This window comes from Megalops cyprinoides, chromosome 1 (assembly GCF_013368585.1).
Source record: "Megalops cyprinoides isolate fMegCyp1 chromosome 1, fMegCyp1.pri, whole genome shotgun sequence".
NCBI lineage: Eukaryota > Metazoa > Chordata > Actinopteri > Elopiformes > Megalopidae > Megalops > Megalops cyprinoides.
Window position 1 is genome coordinate 41,916,787 of NC_050583.1, and position 17,878 is coordinate 41,934,664.

The 17,878-nt window shown below is 41.6% G+C and overlaps 2 protein-coding genes across 2 annotated transcripts; one reads left to right on the forward strand and one right to left on the reverse strand.

The window, feature by feature from the left end:
* Positions 1–10,300: 10,300 nt before the first annotated feature.
* LOC118786085 (probable E3 ubiquitin-protein ligase MARCHF10) lies at positions 10,301–11,694 on the forward strand. Its single transcript, XM_036541164.1, has 4 exons — positions 10,301–10,431; positions 10,544–10,713; positions 11,300–11,409; positions 11,557–11,694. Exons 1-4 carry the CDS (start codon positions 10,301–10,303, stop codon positions 11,692–11,694), a joined length of 549 nt encoding a protein of 182 aa, XP_036397057.1.
* A 2,442-nt stretch (positions 11,695–14,136) lies between these two features.
* On the reverse strand, positions 14,137–17,681 carry cntd1 (cyclin N-terminal domain containing 1). The gene is made up of 7 exons (XM_036541285.1): positions 17,414–17,681; positions 17,190–17,265; positions 16,901–17,066; positions 16,567–16,729; positions 15,981–16,125; positions 15,761–15,857; positions 14,137–14,250 (listed from the first exon to the last, which is right to left on the reverse strand). Exons 1-7 carry the CDS (start codon positions 17,613–17,615, stop codon positions 14,137–14,139), a joined length of 963 nt encoding a protein of 320 aa, XP_036397178.1. The 5' UTR covers positions 17,616–17,681.
* Positions 17,682–17,878: the final 197 nt, after the last annotated feature.

Here is a 17,878-nt window from a genome sequence, read left to right on the forward strand (position 1 = left end):
AAAAATGTGTGCATCTGTTTTATTTTATTGCTTCCTCATTTAAATATACTGAATCCATGGGCTGTAGCTTTGGTGTTAATTTAAGTGTAACAACGTAACATTTTTCAGTTATCAATTTCACACCATAACCTAACCTTAGAGAAATTGTTTGCATTCTAAGTCAGTTTTTAAATGAAAGAATATTACTCTCATGAAATCTTTATCACTTTATCTGTTCAGCCATTGTTTAGTCTTCTACAGCAGTGGGTGAATTTATAACTTTATAACCTTCACAAGATATCTTCTAAACTTTCTTTTGAACTGGCTTGAAAGACAGATGCTGACAATTATGATTGATGAAACATCATGCTATCACCTATTCTACTGTCCTATTGATTTTACTTTTGTATTTTAAAAAAACCGTGCCCTGATGTTGTAGCTGTGTCGAATAACTACCAGATTTTACATTGTTATAATATCTGACATGGTCTTCCACCTTTGTCATACCAATCAGTGATCATCCCCTCCATTTGATGCAATGCCAGGAGAGCAGCATATATACCTCCAAATTGTTGGTGTAATGAGAGAGGACCAAAAACTGGGAGAGACAACTCAACAATCCCAATCACAAGAGGAAATCATGTTCTCAAGCATTAATCCACACAGGAATGCAAACAAATAGACTTGATCTCTGGAGTCATCAGAGTACACCTGCTTTGGGAGCCCACACATGGAGCAAAAAGACTATGTTTCTACTTCCTTCATCTAACAAAGGAACCTGTGTTGTTTATGGTCTCCATATCTGCCTAGAGCTCACAATAAGCAAAGCACTGGCCTGACTCATTCACTTGTCAAAGAGAAATACCACGCTCTTTCTTAGGGGTGGAAAGTAGCTGAAAATGTGTAATAATGGAAGTATGCATTAGAGGTACTAGGATTTACAATCAAGGTTTTTGAGGCAGGAAAGTTGGCATAGTTGAAAGTTGGCATAGTTGCGGATAGTTTTCAAATTCACCTGACAGGATTTGCCAAAAAAGTGAGATGAGCTCACAGACAGTAGCTCTCGCACTTTGTGCTTCAAGTCTATGCTCAGCTCATCCCTAGTTTTCTTCATCTACTTTTCCCTGTAGCTCTTCATCTCAAGATATGAAGGGCAGCTGGACCCCAAGGCAAAGATGGCACTGTCCAGTTTCTCCTATAAACATTCATTACATACACATTCTGTAGGATTCTATATATAACATATATTTATTTGGAAATCACTTTTCTCCCAGCACTGTTCAGATACAATGATCTTCATGTCATGTAGATGGGTTGATAGTGGGTGGAAATGATTAACTGAGTATTAAAGCATATTTTTTAACACATTCATATTATTTATAGCTTAGTGAATTTGCTCAAAACAGATGAGTAAACCAGCAGAAAGTGTCCATATGTATGCTATCTGTGGCATACAGTGGGTGAACATAGAGGAGAATAAAGAAGAAAAGTCTGTTTTTGAAATACAGAAAGGTAAAGCTGCAGTGCAGCCAAAGTAATGCAGAACACCAACGATACTCATGTGTAATTAATTGGTTCCTAGCTGTATATGCATTGCCTAATTAAACACAATATAAAAGTGCTGACAAACAGCTCATTTGGCTTTGATTCACTGGAAAATAAAGAAAAATGTTTACAAAACAACAGCCTGTCAGCCTTGATGGGCAGATGTTTAATGTACAATCAAAAAAGATCAGGGTTTATTATACCTCTAGTTAATGGAGAAATATTTGGAAATTATGAGGGTAAAGTAGTTTAATATGGTATTTTATAATATTTTTTACATAAACATGTACATCACTTCTTTGAGATTTGTAGAATTTGTGGCTGTCCATTTCTAATTTTATCATAATTTGAAATGTCTTGAATCTTGTCTTAATCAAATTTGAGACAACAGTCCCCTTGAGATATCACTTACTCAACATAAGGTAGCTGTCATGATTTAATGAAAGTAACAGCTCCATCAATGTCAAGAAAGAGAATGACACAATTCAACTCGTTCTGTGGATTGAATTCAGTGATGGGAATTTTTTTTTCCTACCCGTCCACCAAATCAAGGTACAAAACGATCTCCATGGTGATGAAACCTACATTAGAAGGTGACTCTACCCTAACACACTACACTAACAATAGGATAATGTGAAAAAATGAGTGCCCAGTGTAGGAGATTGACCGTCTCATTAATCACAGATTACAGTTCCATTACTGAGAGTGCATTCCCTCCTCTGAGAGGGACAAACAACCATAATGGCAAGTTTTGTCATTTATGATTAGCAGTGGGATAAGGTTTTGATTCAGTCCTTGGCTCTGTGTTCACACATCAATAGTATTTCACTGGTCCACAATGACTTAAGTGTTGATACACTGATTTAGAGAAAGCCCCCCATCCCCCAAACAAATATAGCCTCATAAAACTGTATAAATGAGGTTTCATAGTTCCTGACCACGGTAACTCCTACTTTGAAAAAGGACTACTCGACAACTCCGTGCCCAAAAATCAACTTTATCTAGGACGGCAAAAACCAATCTTTACATACAGACGCTTACACGGCACCATGCTGTATAGCGGAGTAGCTCATACACATACATGCTGGAAGTAAAACCCCACAACCCGGGAATGAAAACAGCTTCTCTTTACAACCAGCTTCCCTTAGTTTACAATGCTCACCTTACAACACTGACTAAAATATACTGCTTATTATTGATGAAAACCTACATGGTCACCAAAACACTTTGTTGTTCTACTGTTCCTCAAACAAAGGATTGCATCTGGAAGGGATCCCCTATGGAGGCCATGAAAGACACAATCACACTGAAGGTCACATTCATTTGAATAGCACAGGAATGATAGGGCAGAGGGGACCATTACAGAAGCCTTGCTGTTTGAAGCTTAAATCTTGCAGCACGCAGCTAGCCCAGTAATTTTAACAGTATCAGAGAAGCAGCACGAGCATGGCTGCTTTGTATGTTAATATAAAATACAATGCACAAGTGCAAAGCAACTCCAGGAAATGTCAGCCCTTTGTACCATCTTGCACTTGCAGAGGCATCTTCTCAACTGTCAGTAAAAAGGGGAGTGGTGGGGCAATGGAATGCTTGTTAGGCTTTGATTGTAGAATACATTATAAATCCATCTGCTCAAAATTTCCCCAAAGTATACCAGTCAGTAGCATCTTATTAACTGGTGGGATAATGTATACTGGATTTACTTTCCACTCAATAGCACATTTTCCCTCCTTTACACATGATCTGTCCATCTCTCACACAGTCTCTCTGCTCATTTCATCCCAGTTCATTTTGCTCTCAGGAGAGGAAGCTGGTCTGTTGGCCAAGAGGGAGGCAAGATGTCATGATTGCTGTGAAACACATTAGGCTATTGTTTATCATGTGTGGCCACATTGGTGTAGTTTGACCTTGTTGGCGTCAACAACCACATGCCTGAGCGGGTATGGTCCCACTCCACCCTTCCGACTCTGTCCCGCCTATCCCTAAGCACTCCCCCCAGTGTGTACCATGCCAAAGCTTCCATGGACTCATGCCGATCTGCCGAGCAAGCCGGGCAAATCGGACCCCAGCGAGCATAACAGCCACACCCGGGACAAGGAAACTGATAAGGCAGCTGTCAAAACAGGCATTTTAAATGCTTATTTTAGACTGGAAAAAATAACGAATGGAAATGACAAAACAGAAGCAGGCTTGCCGTCACAGCTAAATCACTACAGACTAACTGAACAATGAGCATCTTTTCTGGCAATAAATTGCGACACTCTCAAAATGCTACTGGGGTGTTGTGCCAGTGTTATAACAACGTTGGCAGAATATTGTGCCTGCCAGCTAACATGCTCACACCTCCAGATTCCATGTGGGTTTTGACAATGTCAGGAAGAGGGGAAGAGATTAAGGGGGTTAGGTTTGATCAGGAGCAATCTGTCAGAGTCAAGCAGAGGCAGGGAGAGCGAAGCCCCAGCCCCAGATCCTCTGTTAATCCACTGTAACTCTGGCACCTTCTGCCAAGCAGTGTCAAGCTGCCGTTCCCCACTCGCCTTCCCTGGGGCCCTGGCAGCCTTAATCCCTCACACTGTTCTCAGATGTTGCACTGAAGACATGAGAGAGAACAGTTCAGCCCCCCTCCGTAGCAGATGGCCTATCTCTGCGTATCTCAGCTGATGTCACTTCCAAGTGCCTGCTTTTGTGCTGTTGTTTTTCTGTTGAAATGTTCCACTGGAGGCCCAGAGAACCACCTTGCTTCAAATGTCACAACTGGCATCAGTTCACAGCCACTGGTGCAAGTACAGACAACCCAAGATGTCTTCATTGTCTGTAACACCTGAGGGAGGAGTTGTATTGTTTGAAGGCTGGACCCTGTTTACTGATGTATATTTAGCTTTTTGTGTTTTATGAATGCAGCTATAGGCTGCAGCTTCATATTGACCAACTGCAACCAGTAATAAAAGATCAAGGTGGCGGTCTTTTTAACACCATATGTATGAGCGGGATATCCGAGTACAGGAATGAGGCAGTAATAATAACTAAAGCCTGTATCGATTTCCTGGAGGGAGTGTAAGATATTTCAATGATTAAACAAACTCATGAAAAATAGGGCTGAACTGGAAAATGGCTAACTTCACCTGAGAGGTTAGTCAATGCAGTGCAACTGACTGCTAACATCCATTTGTGATGACCCCATGTCACCTTTCTTTATGTCAATCTTATCAGTATCCTATTATTATTATCATTCTTACCTATACGAGAAAGATTAAGGGGGAAGGCATCTTTAACACTGCAATCCTCCTGATCTATTCACACTGAGAAGGGGGTGATTAGCCATGAATCTCATGCTCTGAACTCGACGTGGCAACAGTGGCAGCGTAGCAACCGGTTGCTAGGGAGAAGGAGAAGGCAGGCCCCCGTGAAGCCGACATGCTTATTAGGCAAGTGAGCCGTAAAAAAAAGGAATTCCCCTGCGACTGCTACTGCTGCCTGGTTTCCATGGTGACCATATGGAAGTGATGGAACTGAGAATGAGGGGGCACTGTGTGTGCCATGTGCTTCCTCAGTGTGTGACTGTGTGGGGCCCCTGACGATTACAGTCGCACCAGGAGTCTAGCCACACCTGTAAAAGACAGGGGGAACATCCCCTGCCAGGACAGACGGTCTGTTCTTGTCTATGACATTTGAACGAGAACCAAAGGAATTCAAACCTGAATACCATGGCAGAAAGCCCACAAAGGTCCATCCAGTGATACTGTGAATCGAAGTGATAATCCACAGATGAGATGTCTCTCCAAGCCCTAAAACACTGCAGTCAGTTTATCCTTCAAATATTTTGAAAGTGAACTTGATGGTACTGACAGTAAAACTATTTACTGACCTCTAATGGTCACAGGAAGAATGTGAATTACTGGGGCACCCTTGCAACTTCTCCACAGGCAGCTCTGCAGACAGCATGATTATGTGGTGTCAGGATAGAGTAGCATAAGTCATGTCATTCAGCCTCACAGTTACAATGCACAATATACACCAGAAAAACTGTGATCTAAGGTAGGATCCTTAAATGTTTGCCATGAGAAAAAAGAGAGGTGTTAAACTCACCAGCTAGGTAAACAAACTTCAGATAATGCATGAAATGTGCAGATGAGTGAATTGATGAATAAATAAAATATTTCCTCTGGCTGGTTTAAGTTACTTCAGTAAACGTTGCATTTTGGTCAAGGAAGCAAAGATTTTGAAAATCTCTGAAAAACAACCATAGTTCCAGGAATTGCTGTTAAGATAGGTGTGGCTTGATCCAAACCAGAACATTCCTTAGCTAAAATCATACACAGTAAACAACATTTAAAAATTGTTAAACAATGTTTTAATACACTTGAAAGTGTTTTGCAGCTGTATCGCCTGCTTATATAGAGTTGTTTCCATGCTATTTTAAACAGCATTTGCAAGTTCTCTTTAAAGCAAAGTATTACGATTCAATGATGCTATACAATGCGTAGCCAAAACAGAAACTGGAACCCCCTAGTTTGATGTAAACCACTCACAGCCGCAGGTCATGCATTGTCCTTCCACTGTGAATTAAGGAGACTTCTTGCGCGCGCACAGGCGCATATCCTCACCCCTACTGTCAACCTAGGAACGCGCTTCATCTCCATGGAGACTGAGACGCATCACAGCTAACGCCAGGGGAAAGGTTAGTTGACAAACCATATTAAGTAACATAATGTAAGAGACTGTATTAACAGTTGGTTAAAGTTGAGCCAATATTTGACAGTTGAACGATTTAACGATGAGCCATACTTAAGTTAATAAACGTTGGTTACAATATCATAATGTAATGCATTTAGCCTAAGCATAGGGGAACCAATACTATAACTGGCAATCTCATCGTCATTAGCTGGGTAGCTGACGTTAGTAGTTATCTATCGTTACCGTTCAGTTAGCCGATTTTTTTCATCGTAACACTCGCCAGCTACGCGGGCGAATTAACCTTATGAGCAAGTTGATTTAGTTTTCAATGACTTAGTAACCTTCTTAGTTCTTCAAAAAGGAACTCTTGTGCCGAGCTTGACCAGCTGACTTAGCTGACGTTAGACTAGTAAAGTAAGCAGCTCTCAATGTTTGTCTCCCCGGCGATTCAGGCTTTTTCTAAGTACTGAAATGGCTGTTTGTCTACATGCCATGCTACTTTTAAACATTAGAAAAAGCATAAAGCTACAAGGACATCCGCGTTTAATTACATTTACAGTTTTAGTTTTGGTCTTGTCAAAGAGGGGTTGTTTTAATTATACAGATATTGAAAAAAGCAAGCAATTCCTTGAAAAAAATTTCAATGAAGTAGTCATCAGAGGCACTTTCTTTGTTAGACAGCTTTTCCTTGCTACTACAGCATTCTCCTTAACACTGTAAAGCATTATTGAACTTTTGGAATGGTACAGAATACTGCAGTTGAAACTACTATAACCCTTAAGACCTTAAAAACAACGCAAAAATATCATTCTTCATATAGGTCTTAATTCCAGTGTTGCAAATTGTTCAGAAGAGAAAGTCACCAGACTGCCACTCAAAAAGTATTTGTGAAGATAGAAGTTTTTGACGTAGAGCCTGAGCTTTTCCGGAAGGAAAGAGGGCCTATTGTCTGCATGCTTCCTCCATTTCCGAGCATTCTAGTATGACCCACATAAAAACTACATATAGATACCTTTGTAAATCAATATTATAAATTGAAGCCTCTGTGTATGTACACATCTCTTGGTTGGTCTAAATGTCTCCAGCTGTAGTTGCAAATGAAAAAAAAGGCAACTGTTTTTTTTTTTTTTTTTGCAGCCATTTGCCACACAATGTCCAAGAGCTGGGAGAGGCAAGCAGCTGACAGCCTCACCAATGTTGAGCACATGCAGCGGGTCAGACAAAGGATAGACCTGGAGCATCAAGTATGTACTGAGTCATTGTGTAGTCCTATATATCAACAAAGGTGCTCTGAACAGTCCAGAGACAGCACAGGGAACAAAGAGCATAACAAATGTGTGACTTTGAGTGAGCAATAAGCCATTACTCATTCTCTATACCAATCATTTGCCCAGCTATCAGGTTTGATGATGCAGAGATAATGCTTTTTATCAACTGAGAACCTGAGCTGTGGAGGAGCATGAACGGAAAAAGGTAAATTTACCTGGTGTGTACTTGCTGGGGTGATGGAGACAGAATCCAGGCTGTGACTGATCACAACTTGAGGTGCTCCGAAATTCCACAATCAGGCTTAGCAACCTGTCAGCTTTGTTCTAAAATGTTTTGTCAAGAGCCCAGTGAAGATTGACATGGGCATACAGAAGTAATTATTGTACAGAAATAATGTACAATAAGCAAGTTGGATAATTTTATACGGTTTGTAAATATACAGATTTTGCATGTCAATCTTTTCATCTGTTCAGCACATAGCTAGTGTAAAATATCCATGAGTAAGTGCACTTTTTCACCGCCTCATGCAAAATCAGCAACAAAGGTGCTAAACTAGTGTAGTGCTTAGTCATCAGTAGGTGGTATTCTGTACACCTGCACAATAGTCAACTACACAATAGACAACAGTAAACTACACAACTGCACAATAGACAACTAAAATGAGGATGATGCAACATGATACCAGTCCTCATAGCAGAATGATTGCATTATTGCAGGAGCAGTTGCGAAGGAGAGAGCAGGAGAGGGCGGAGGCAGAGGTGAGACGAGAGAGACACCAAAGACAGTTGCCGACAGGACCCTTGTTCAGCAAGTACAGCGCCCGCACCTATGACAGGCCCTGGGCAGGCAGCATAGCAGTTACCAAAAAGGTACCTGCAAAGACGGGAGAAAGGACATTGATTCTATAACGGGGTGTTTAAAGGTAGTCAAGGTAACATGTAGGCAGCTTTTTAGAAACAGAACATGATGCAGGATGCATGATGCCATCTGCAGGATTTTATGGAAGCTGAATTGAAGGGTGAGGTTGATTTGGATACAGTGGTGGTTTCCACATATGTTTATTGGTCGTAATTTTTGTCCAAATGTGTTTGGTGATGGATAAATTGAATACAGATGAGATTAACCATTCATAATTCTCTTCACTCCCTTCACTTTCATCATCCTCTACAACTTGACCATGTGTAATCTGCAGCCTTCATCTACTTTTGGACATCCAGATGGATATAGGACAGGATGCTTGTCAAACAAAAGCTCAGTGTCCTGCCTCCCTGCCATCACCCACGGAGCCCAAACCAAGAAGCAAGAATTGGCAGCCATTTCTAAGACACCAAGGAGAGCACCTACCACCCAGACACAGACCAGTAAGCTCCTTGGAATGTACTTCTTGGTAGATGTCATACATTACATACACATGTAAATGTCACAAACAAATGTACCTGTACTGTGACATTTGCTTTATCTAAATTTTTAAAAATAAGGCAGTATAAAAAGTATATTTAGGAGTATCAGTCGGGTAAACCATGGATGTCTACCAGATGAAAGCTCACATTTTTCGAACGTAATTATGCATGAAAAGCTCTTCACGTGGAAGTTTTTCCAATTGATCTTGAGATATTTTTGTTCGGTTCTTCAAGGTAAAGAACTCTCTCCTCTACGCCACAAGCAGAGATCAGTGAATGAGAAACACAATGACTGTAAACTGTCACCATGTGAAGGCTTTTACACTCAGAAAAGGGAACAAAGCAGGAGGCCCAGAGAGGCACTGAACCAAGAGAGTAAGAAGCAAAAGCCTAAAGCAGCCTCCACCCTCACCCAGCAGGCACTATCTCCCATCGCTGGAGGCCAAGACCCCATCTGGGGTATGGATAGAATCTCTGCCCCTCCATCCCTGCCTTTGCCTGGCCGAACCTCTTTGGACTTGTCTCGCATGTCATCAATCCAGTGTGACACACCCAGCACACTGGACAAATCAGATCCCCAGTTGCTATCCAGTCCCATCCAAGGATGTTGGGAAAGCGACCGCACCAGCAAGGACATCAGGATGGGTGAGGATAGCGATACTGGACTTTTTGGCAGGACAGACTTCTACCGAAGCTCAGAGGACACCGGCCTTTCATTGGGCCCTGATCCCACCCCGTTACTCAACTCATCCAATGGTGGAAGCCTGGGGAACTCTTTCAGGGACTCTTTTGTGGGTTCCCTCAGCAGCCATTTCCACTCCCTGGACTTGCCATCTTCTGAGTCGGAGGGGGAAGATGACCAGTTGCCACTACCAAATTCCTGGCTGAATGTGGACAGTGAGGATGAACCTCTTCCAGCACAGCGTACAACTTTACACCCCTGTTCTCCCAGGTTCAGGCCTCCTCTTAACACCAACGCCACTACTGACCTGCCGCCCCAGCATAGATTGCAGTTCAGGCCCCTGGGAGAAATGGGTGGAGACTTGCACAGTGGTGGGTATAGCCCCTTGCCACCCATTGTCCAGATAGGTGGTGAGTCCTCCCTAGCATCCATCACTGAGAGGGCTCCTGTGACAAGTCTCCCTAGCCATACTGCTGCAGAGCCCCAGGATCAGCACCAGTCAGACCTGAACACTCACCCTATGAGAGCTCCATGGACCAGACCTCGGAGACAGCATGACACCTTCAGTCCTGAGGACAGAACAGAGGCATCATCCACAGACAGAGGTCTTAATGTGGGGATTGGGCAACCCTTCCTGGACATTAACAGGCAGCAGGAGCAAGAGGAAGTGGGAGGAACTTCAGTAAGTGGTGACTTGGCTTCTTCTGGTGTAAGAACGGCTGGACTGCTAGACCACCTGACACTGACACTGATGGCGCTCCAGGATGTCCGGAGGGAGGTGGTGCAGATCCACGTGAACACAGCCCGAGATAGGAGCAGTCCCACAGCCTTGGTGACCAAACCACCAGCTGACCCAGAAAAGCTGCGCAGGATCACCGAAAGGTACGTCCCATTTCTAACCATGACCTTGAGAGGCAAGCAGTGTGTTATGTGTATTTATGTGTGTTTATGACTGACATCAGTTTGACTGACCACACCCACTCTGTGTCCACAGCCTGCTGGAGGAGGAGGCTGAAGAGGAGGAAGGCGACCTGTGCCGGATCTGCCAGTGTGGGGGTGGCACCCCCGAAAACCCACTGCAGATGCCCTGCCAGTGCACTGGCAGTCTGCAGTATGTGCACCAGGACTGCCTGAAGAGGTGGATCCAAACAAAAGTCCAGTCAGGTCAGTGGAAAATCTCTCTTTGAAGTCATTTAGGCATGGATTTCAATTTTTGTAGTATCCATACAAGGTGCGAATGTAATAGAATCTGGACATCCGAATATTTTAACCTTTTGACTTTTCATTCAGACTCTTTGGTTGTCTTCTTATTCAGCTCAATATCAAATTTATGATGGATCTCACTGATTCATCAAGTGCAACAAGAATTTTCAAACCATCAGTGAGGGTTCATTCCTACACTTCCTTATCATCACCCCATTTCAGTTGACATATTTCTTCACTTGCCTCAACACCACACTTCAACACCACCCAGCTAATGCACTACATTTTCACAATCTCTCCATAGACTGTTAGCACAATATCCAGACCGAAAAGATATTGCTCAGAGGTTGCATGGCCCTATTCTCCATACTATGTTGCACACCTAAGGATAAATATCAGATGTCTAAATAATATGCATCAGCAGTTTTGTATACATACACCGCACTTGGTATTTAAGTAAAATATCTCTAACAAATAAAATGTAGAGGCTGGTGATTGATACCAAAATGTCAATGTGTATGTGATTATGTGTTTGATTATGGTCCAGGAGCAGAGTTAGCTGCTGTGAAGACCTGTGAGCTGTGTAAGGCAAGCCTCCACCTGGATCTGGAGGACTTCGATGTGGAGGAATGCTACCGAAGGCACCGCCAGACACAGGTACGGGTTCCTATCACAAGTCTGCATAGTCTGCCTTGGGGCACATGCTGTAAAATAAATGACAACGTAATTTAGCGCTATTGGGTTGGACATATTGCAGTGAGGTTTCAGTGGATATTGCAGTAGTGTACCCCCCCTTTCTCCCAGGTGGAACGGGTCAGACCAGAGCTGCACCTGCTTCTGCTCCTTCAACAGAGGCTCTTGGATGTGGTGCAGGCGGTAGAGTCACACAGCAATACCACCTTCGGGGTGAGCATGTTGCCCGCCATGCAGCTACAGCACTGATTTGAGGACAGGGACAATCTGCGCAGACAACAGGAAGCTACCTATCAACAGGGAGCATAATTGTTCACGTTAGCATGATCCCCCAGGGTAATACGTATGGAATTCATCCAGTGTGTGGCATGTGTGCAAGGCGCTGTGGGAAAGCTCATCTTTAGCCAGATGAGCTCGGTTTCCATCTCTCAGATGAGACGCAGACAATGCATTTGGGGCCCTGATACCAGGTGCACTTCACTTTGGGTGTGGCTGTTGTTCTACCCATTCAAAGGATGACTTAAACCATCTCAGATCCTGTTTATACAGCTGGAGTGCAGTTCATTTAGTTCAGAACCCTTGTCTTAATACCCATTCTGCCTTAGGTCATGCTTCAGTACCTGAGTTCTTTGGAAGTTTGAGTTTTCCCTTTGATGTTTCTCTCATGTCTGCATGCACCCAGGAGAGGAGGATAGGAGAAAAAAATTAAGTCAAATATTTTTTCCTTTCTGTCTTAGATGGCTACAGTACTGTACCTGCTTCAGCGAACTGCAGGGGATGAAAGTAGGTCTCAAAAAAGGCTTTGGAAAATATGTTAACAAAAGTACATCATGTAATGATGTCTAATGTTCCCAAATGGAGATGTATCAAACCAGAACAGGACATTATACAGCACAGTTTGTCATAAATAAGCAGAAAATACTTATATCCACATACTGTATGCTTAAAATCATGGCCTCACCCTACAAATGTACAGTATGATTCTGGTTTGCTATGTTAACTGTTGCATAGCCCTGGTCCTCTGTGGATTTTTTAAAATTTCCACAACATAATGGAGATTAATACTGGCTGGGCTGGATCAGATTCTACACAACAAAGGATCCTTTCAAATAAAGGAGGGGTTGCTTAATCACTACCGCACCCTTATTTGTATCTCAGCCATAAATATGAATGCACATGTGCATCCTTAATTTAGATATTGTTAAGAACAAAATGTTCCCAAAACTGCTTTAGAAGTGATAATACAGTACAAAAAACTACACTTACTTAGCTGGAAGAGTTCATTCTCCAATCAAAACAAGCATTAAATGGTACATCAGACTTTAGGTAATTTAGCTGGAGAAATCACTCATCACTTAAACTCATCATGATTTAAAGTTAGGCAATACATACTGTAAGTCCTCATGAATAATTCATATTCCTCTTCAAAGCAGTGAGTATTCATAAATAATAATTCTAATGTTTTCCATTAGGAGGCTCATACCAAGCACACTCTAAGCCAGCATTTCCCAAACCTCTCCTGGAGGACCCCGTCCTGCATGTTTTAGATCCCTCCCTGCTCCAATACAGCTGATTTAAATGATCAGTTTGTTATTCAGCAGCTTCAGGAGTTCATAACGAGTTGATCATTTGAATCAGCTGTGTTGGAGCAGGGAGAGATCTAAAACATGCAGGACAGGGGGTCCTCCAGGAGAGGTTTGGGAAACGCTGCTCTAAGCAGTCGGGCACCATTAAAGATTAACAGCTCAAGTTTCAGGAACAACTGCAGTACATGTAAAGTGACTGTTAGGTATTTGTCCTTTAGGGTTGGAGGCAGAGGATGGCCCCCAACATTCTGTGAGACAGGGCCAGGAGAGGGCAACGGGAAGTGGCCCGAATGGAAGAGACACCTAACCTATTATCCTCTACTGCTGCCCTCGCACTGTGACCTGTCTAATCAAATATTTGATTGATTATATTCTAATAAATCAAAAACAATATGAAATCGCAATATATTGTATGCATGTTTTAACCCTACAGTAAATGTGAACAGTAAATGGGGGCTGTTTGAGTGATTGTGGGTACTACATAACAATTCTCTTTATATTGTGCTTTTACAATGTTGTTGGCATACCCAATAATAAGCATGACTTGACAAATGGTAATCAAATACCATGCAGTACAAGGATCTTCAGCACACACCAAATTCAGGTAGCATTTTTGGATGCCTGCCTGATACAAAAGAGTACTGAATATAGCCAACCAATAGGAACTTGACATGAATATCATTTTTTTTTATTTTCAAAGAAATAATAACAGTCAAATCAAAATTTTCAACAAAGCTTCCACTGTACAACAATTTTGTTGAGAGAATGGTGTGGTTCCTGAAGTGAAAAAAATGGAGCTGTAAAAAAATTGTTGCCATTTGTGAAAAATGCAAGGAACAACCAAAAGCACTTATAATCTATTTTGCATACATCTCAAACAGACTGAGCTGACAAACAAATCATATGCTGCTGATGGAGTTCTCTTACATTCCACTGCAGTTTAAATCAAATTCCTTTGTTACATGCTGGCACTGAGTGTCATTCAGAAAACCTTTAACAGTTGAACAGGACCACACTGTCAGCGTATTTGTAAAACAAGTCAACTAATGTCAGCTTCCCATTCACAGACCAAAAGCAACTAATTACTGCTGCCAGCCTCTCGTATTCAAAAAGATTTTACAGGAGTTTCATTCTTCACAATATGTGACAGCAATATATATGCAAACTCCATGATGCTCTTTGCAGAGATCCCTGTTATGTATCTCAGCTCGTCCACTACCTGTGATAGAAAAACACAAGCCTAAAATTTGCTCTGTATCAGTAAAATATCATCCATAGCAGTTATGGTTTCCATACAATTGTAGCCCATACACATTCATACCTCAACAGCCTATACAGTGACACGCAATAAGTCTTGCACTGTGTTTCCCGAAGAGTGTTATTCAGGCAGTGCTCCCTCATGAGTCCCTCAGCCCCTTTTTTCCTCAGTTCAGGACATACATGTATACAAACCACCATTCTGAGTGCAGGCAAACCTTTGCAAAAAGAAAATGAAACAGTGACTCCCACTGATTTTAAGGTGTAGGTGGTGACTGTTGGATAAAGCCTGCAAATAGCTACATGACCCTGCATTCACAACAAACTTCCAAATCAGCCACACCCCAAATCACTGGCTACCAACATTGCAAAATAAGAATAACTGTGATAATGGATATAATGACAATAATTCCTTATTATTATTGAAATGATTCACTGTTTCCTTGTTCAATGGCTCCTTGAATAGTGGAAACCACTAGCTCAGTGGCAAATATGTAACAAATATATATACACAGCATAGATGCATCCTTTAATTCCATTCTTTTTTTTCTTCTGGGTTGGAACAAACATGGCTATTGTTAACTCTGTGGCTAAGTTAGGATCACAAAAAGTGCACAATAGATTTAGACTTGCACTCTACTGTCGTGGCCTCCTCTCTCAAGTGAACATGTTTGTCTTGAGTTTTTAATATGCTTGATAAGTACAGTACTGATTTTATTTATTTATTTATTTATTTATTTATTTATTCATTCATTCATTCATTCATCCATTCATTGTTCTTGGAATGGAAAGCATTATGTGTAGGGACCTGTGTGTGGGGTCTTTTATACTTGCTGATAGAAACTAGCTTCAAAGTGTAGAGATTATGTGCAATGCCTATTTTTATACCAAATTTTTTGTAAATCTCTGATTAAAAGAAAAATTTATAGAAACTGCCATGACACATGTAACCCATTCCCTAGTATACCTGTCCTTGCATTTTTAAACAATATCCCCAACCACCTGGAACAAATGTGAATGTATTTATATGTATGTATGATGATATGCCGCTTTCACAATTAACTTAATGATAATGTGATGTTTTTAAATTGAAATAAATAACAGCTTTTGTGTGACTGTATGTATATAGCAACTTATACAAAATACAAGACCAGGCTCACTACAGTGTCTGCTCCTGTGCTTTTCACAGTTACCTGACTCACTGAATGCTACACTTATTTCTCAGAAAATCATTTCGTAGGCATCTTTTTCTGTCCTCTCTAAGGCCATTATCAGACATTAGAAAGCAAAATAAAACATACCAACAATGAGACTAAATTCTGCTTCAACACTGTATAAAACAACACAAATTATGTGACTTGTAGTATAACTAAAGTCTACGTAAGAAACTGTATTTCAATTCACAAGGTCACCAGTCTGACCTTTACCAATGAACACAGAGAATAAAGGCTCAACAAGGACTGAGGGTTTACCTGTTCCCAGGTTTTGAAGTTGAGGATGAAGGCGCCTGCAGCGATGACCCCCACACTCAGCAACATGCAGTCCTCGGTCACGGCTGCGAACTCCATTCTGACCAACCCCCAACCCGAACAACAAAGATACCCAGGAGCCGCCATATTACACTTCATTATACCTCTGTGTGGCTCAGCATGTTGACAGAGAGCAAATAATTACATCGCAGAGAGAGTTCACCTCTGCTCCTCGGATGGGCTGGGACAGTCGGTGGCAGATACCAGCAGGGAGTGGTAAAGAGACTTCCTCTGCAGATAGGCAAACTGGAGCACGTGTCGGCACAGAGAGTACAGCTGCAGGATGGGGACGGTCACATCGTTGTACCCTGTCAGGAGGGGGACATGGTGACATTCAAACTGAACCCTGCTTCAAACTCCCAGAGAGGATTTGTATGCCTGGAATTCCACCTTGGATTTTTCTTTGGCTGTTCATTCTCTAGTCACAATAAAAGTCAGCTCATTGCAACAATTCATTATGTGATGACTGACAACTAATAATAATGCTAATAATGATCGCTTTCCATCGTTTTTGATTATGTTACTCATTTAAAGAAATAAACCTGCTGGAGGTTTCCTCCACCCCTGGTCTATTATAGAGGACCAACAGTGCCAGTCTAAATTAAAATACTCCTCCAGGCTGTACAGTACAAATGTGGTTATTGTCAACAACTTCTGTTGAAGAAAAGACCAGCTTTGAAACTGGAAATATGTATTCCTTTGTACCCAGACCACACTAAAAAACCTCTATTCAGTAGGACAGAACTCACCTAGCACTTCCAACAGTGTCTCGACATACATGAGAGGATTAGGGAAACTGATGCAGAAGTTAAGTGTTTGCAGGATTAGAAGTTCCGATTCCAGAAGAGTCTCTTTGGAGTAAGAGTGCCCCATGGACCTCAGAAACTTCAATGCTGTGTTGTTGTCAATGACCTTAAAGACAGCCAGGCAAACAATTGCTTTCTAAACCCTCAAACTGGATTCATTTTCCTACCTGCACACAAATGCAATACCAATGTTGTAGCAGTAGTATACTGACATTCGCTTGAGGTTCATTGGATTTAATTTGGGTAAGGGGCTAAAAGAGACAGGATTTCAACATACATTACAATGCAGTGTCAGTTTGCTTGCCAGCTGTATACAAGAGAAGACCAGGAGACTGAATTTCTTGCTCAATTTTATAAAAACTGAGTCTCCAATGTTCCCTTGTTGTCCCTCATCAGCAGGAATGGGGATACAAAACAGATCTTCAAGATGCTTTGTCATAAACCTGAGAAAAAGATGGTATGTAATTTAAATTTTATATTTGGTTTGGACACATTAGTTGTAAATACAGATCAACAATTAACAGGCTTTTTTTTTTTTTTACAACCATAATACTTTAATACTACACCTCTCTAGTATTTCAATTGCTTGATATCCAGCCAGTGGGTCGAGTCTCAACTCGTCGCATATGAGGAAGACACACTCTGAGAGGTCAAATAAGAAGGAAAAAGCAGGTAACGTTACTGTTCGTGTTCGTTCTTTTTTGTTGAGAGCCGCTGACCTACCTATGTAGCCTGCAGAGGACGGCTAGTACCAAACATTATTACTGCCCTAGCGAACCACTTCACTTACCCACAAGTCTTCGATCTTTAAAATTTCCACAGAAGGCCGACAGGTTCTTCAAATTGTGTATGTTTGTATCGTTGAGATTAGTGAGGAATTCGCGCAAAATGTTAAAAGGAGCTTCGCCGAATTTTAAATTTTGATGTTCTCTCGACAAAGAACTTGAGACGTCCTTATTAAAATGAGATCCAGTGGCCTTCTTCTCCATCATAAGTAACTGAAGTTGAAAAACACAAATGTTAGAACAAATTAGGGTTAAAATGACGACAGTATAGCTAGCTCAAAACTGATGTTTCAGTATCAGTAGCAGTAACATGTAGCTGTCTAGCAATAACGCACGAGTATTAAACATAACAGTAGCAGTTTTCCAGAAGCTGCTTCGCGATCTCGGGTTTGTCGAGTTCTGTAACTGTACAGTAGATGGCGTCCTTATCACACGGCTTGCATATGGAACCAACGTTGCTGTACTTTAGG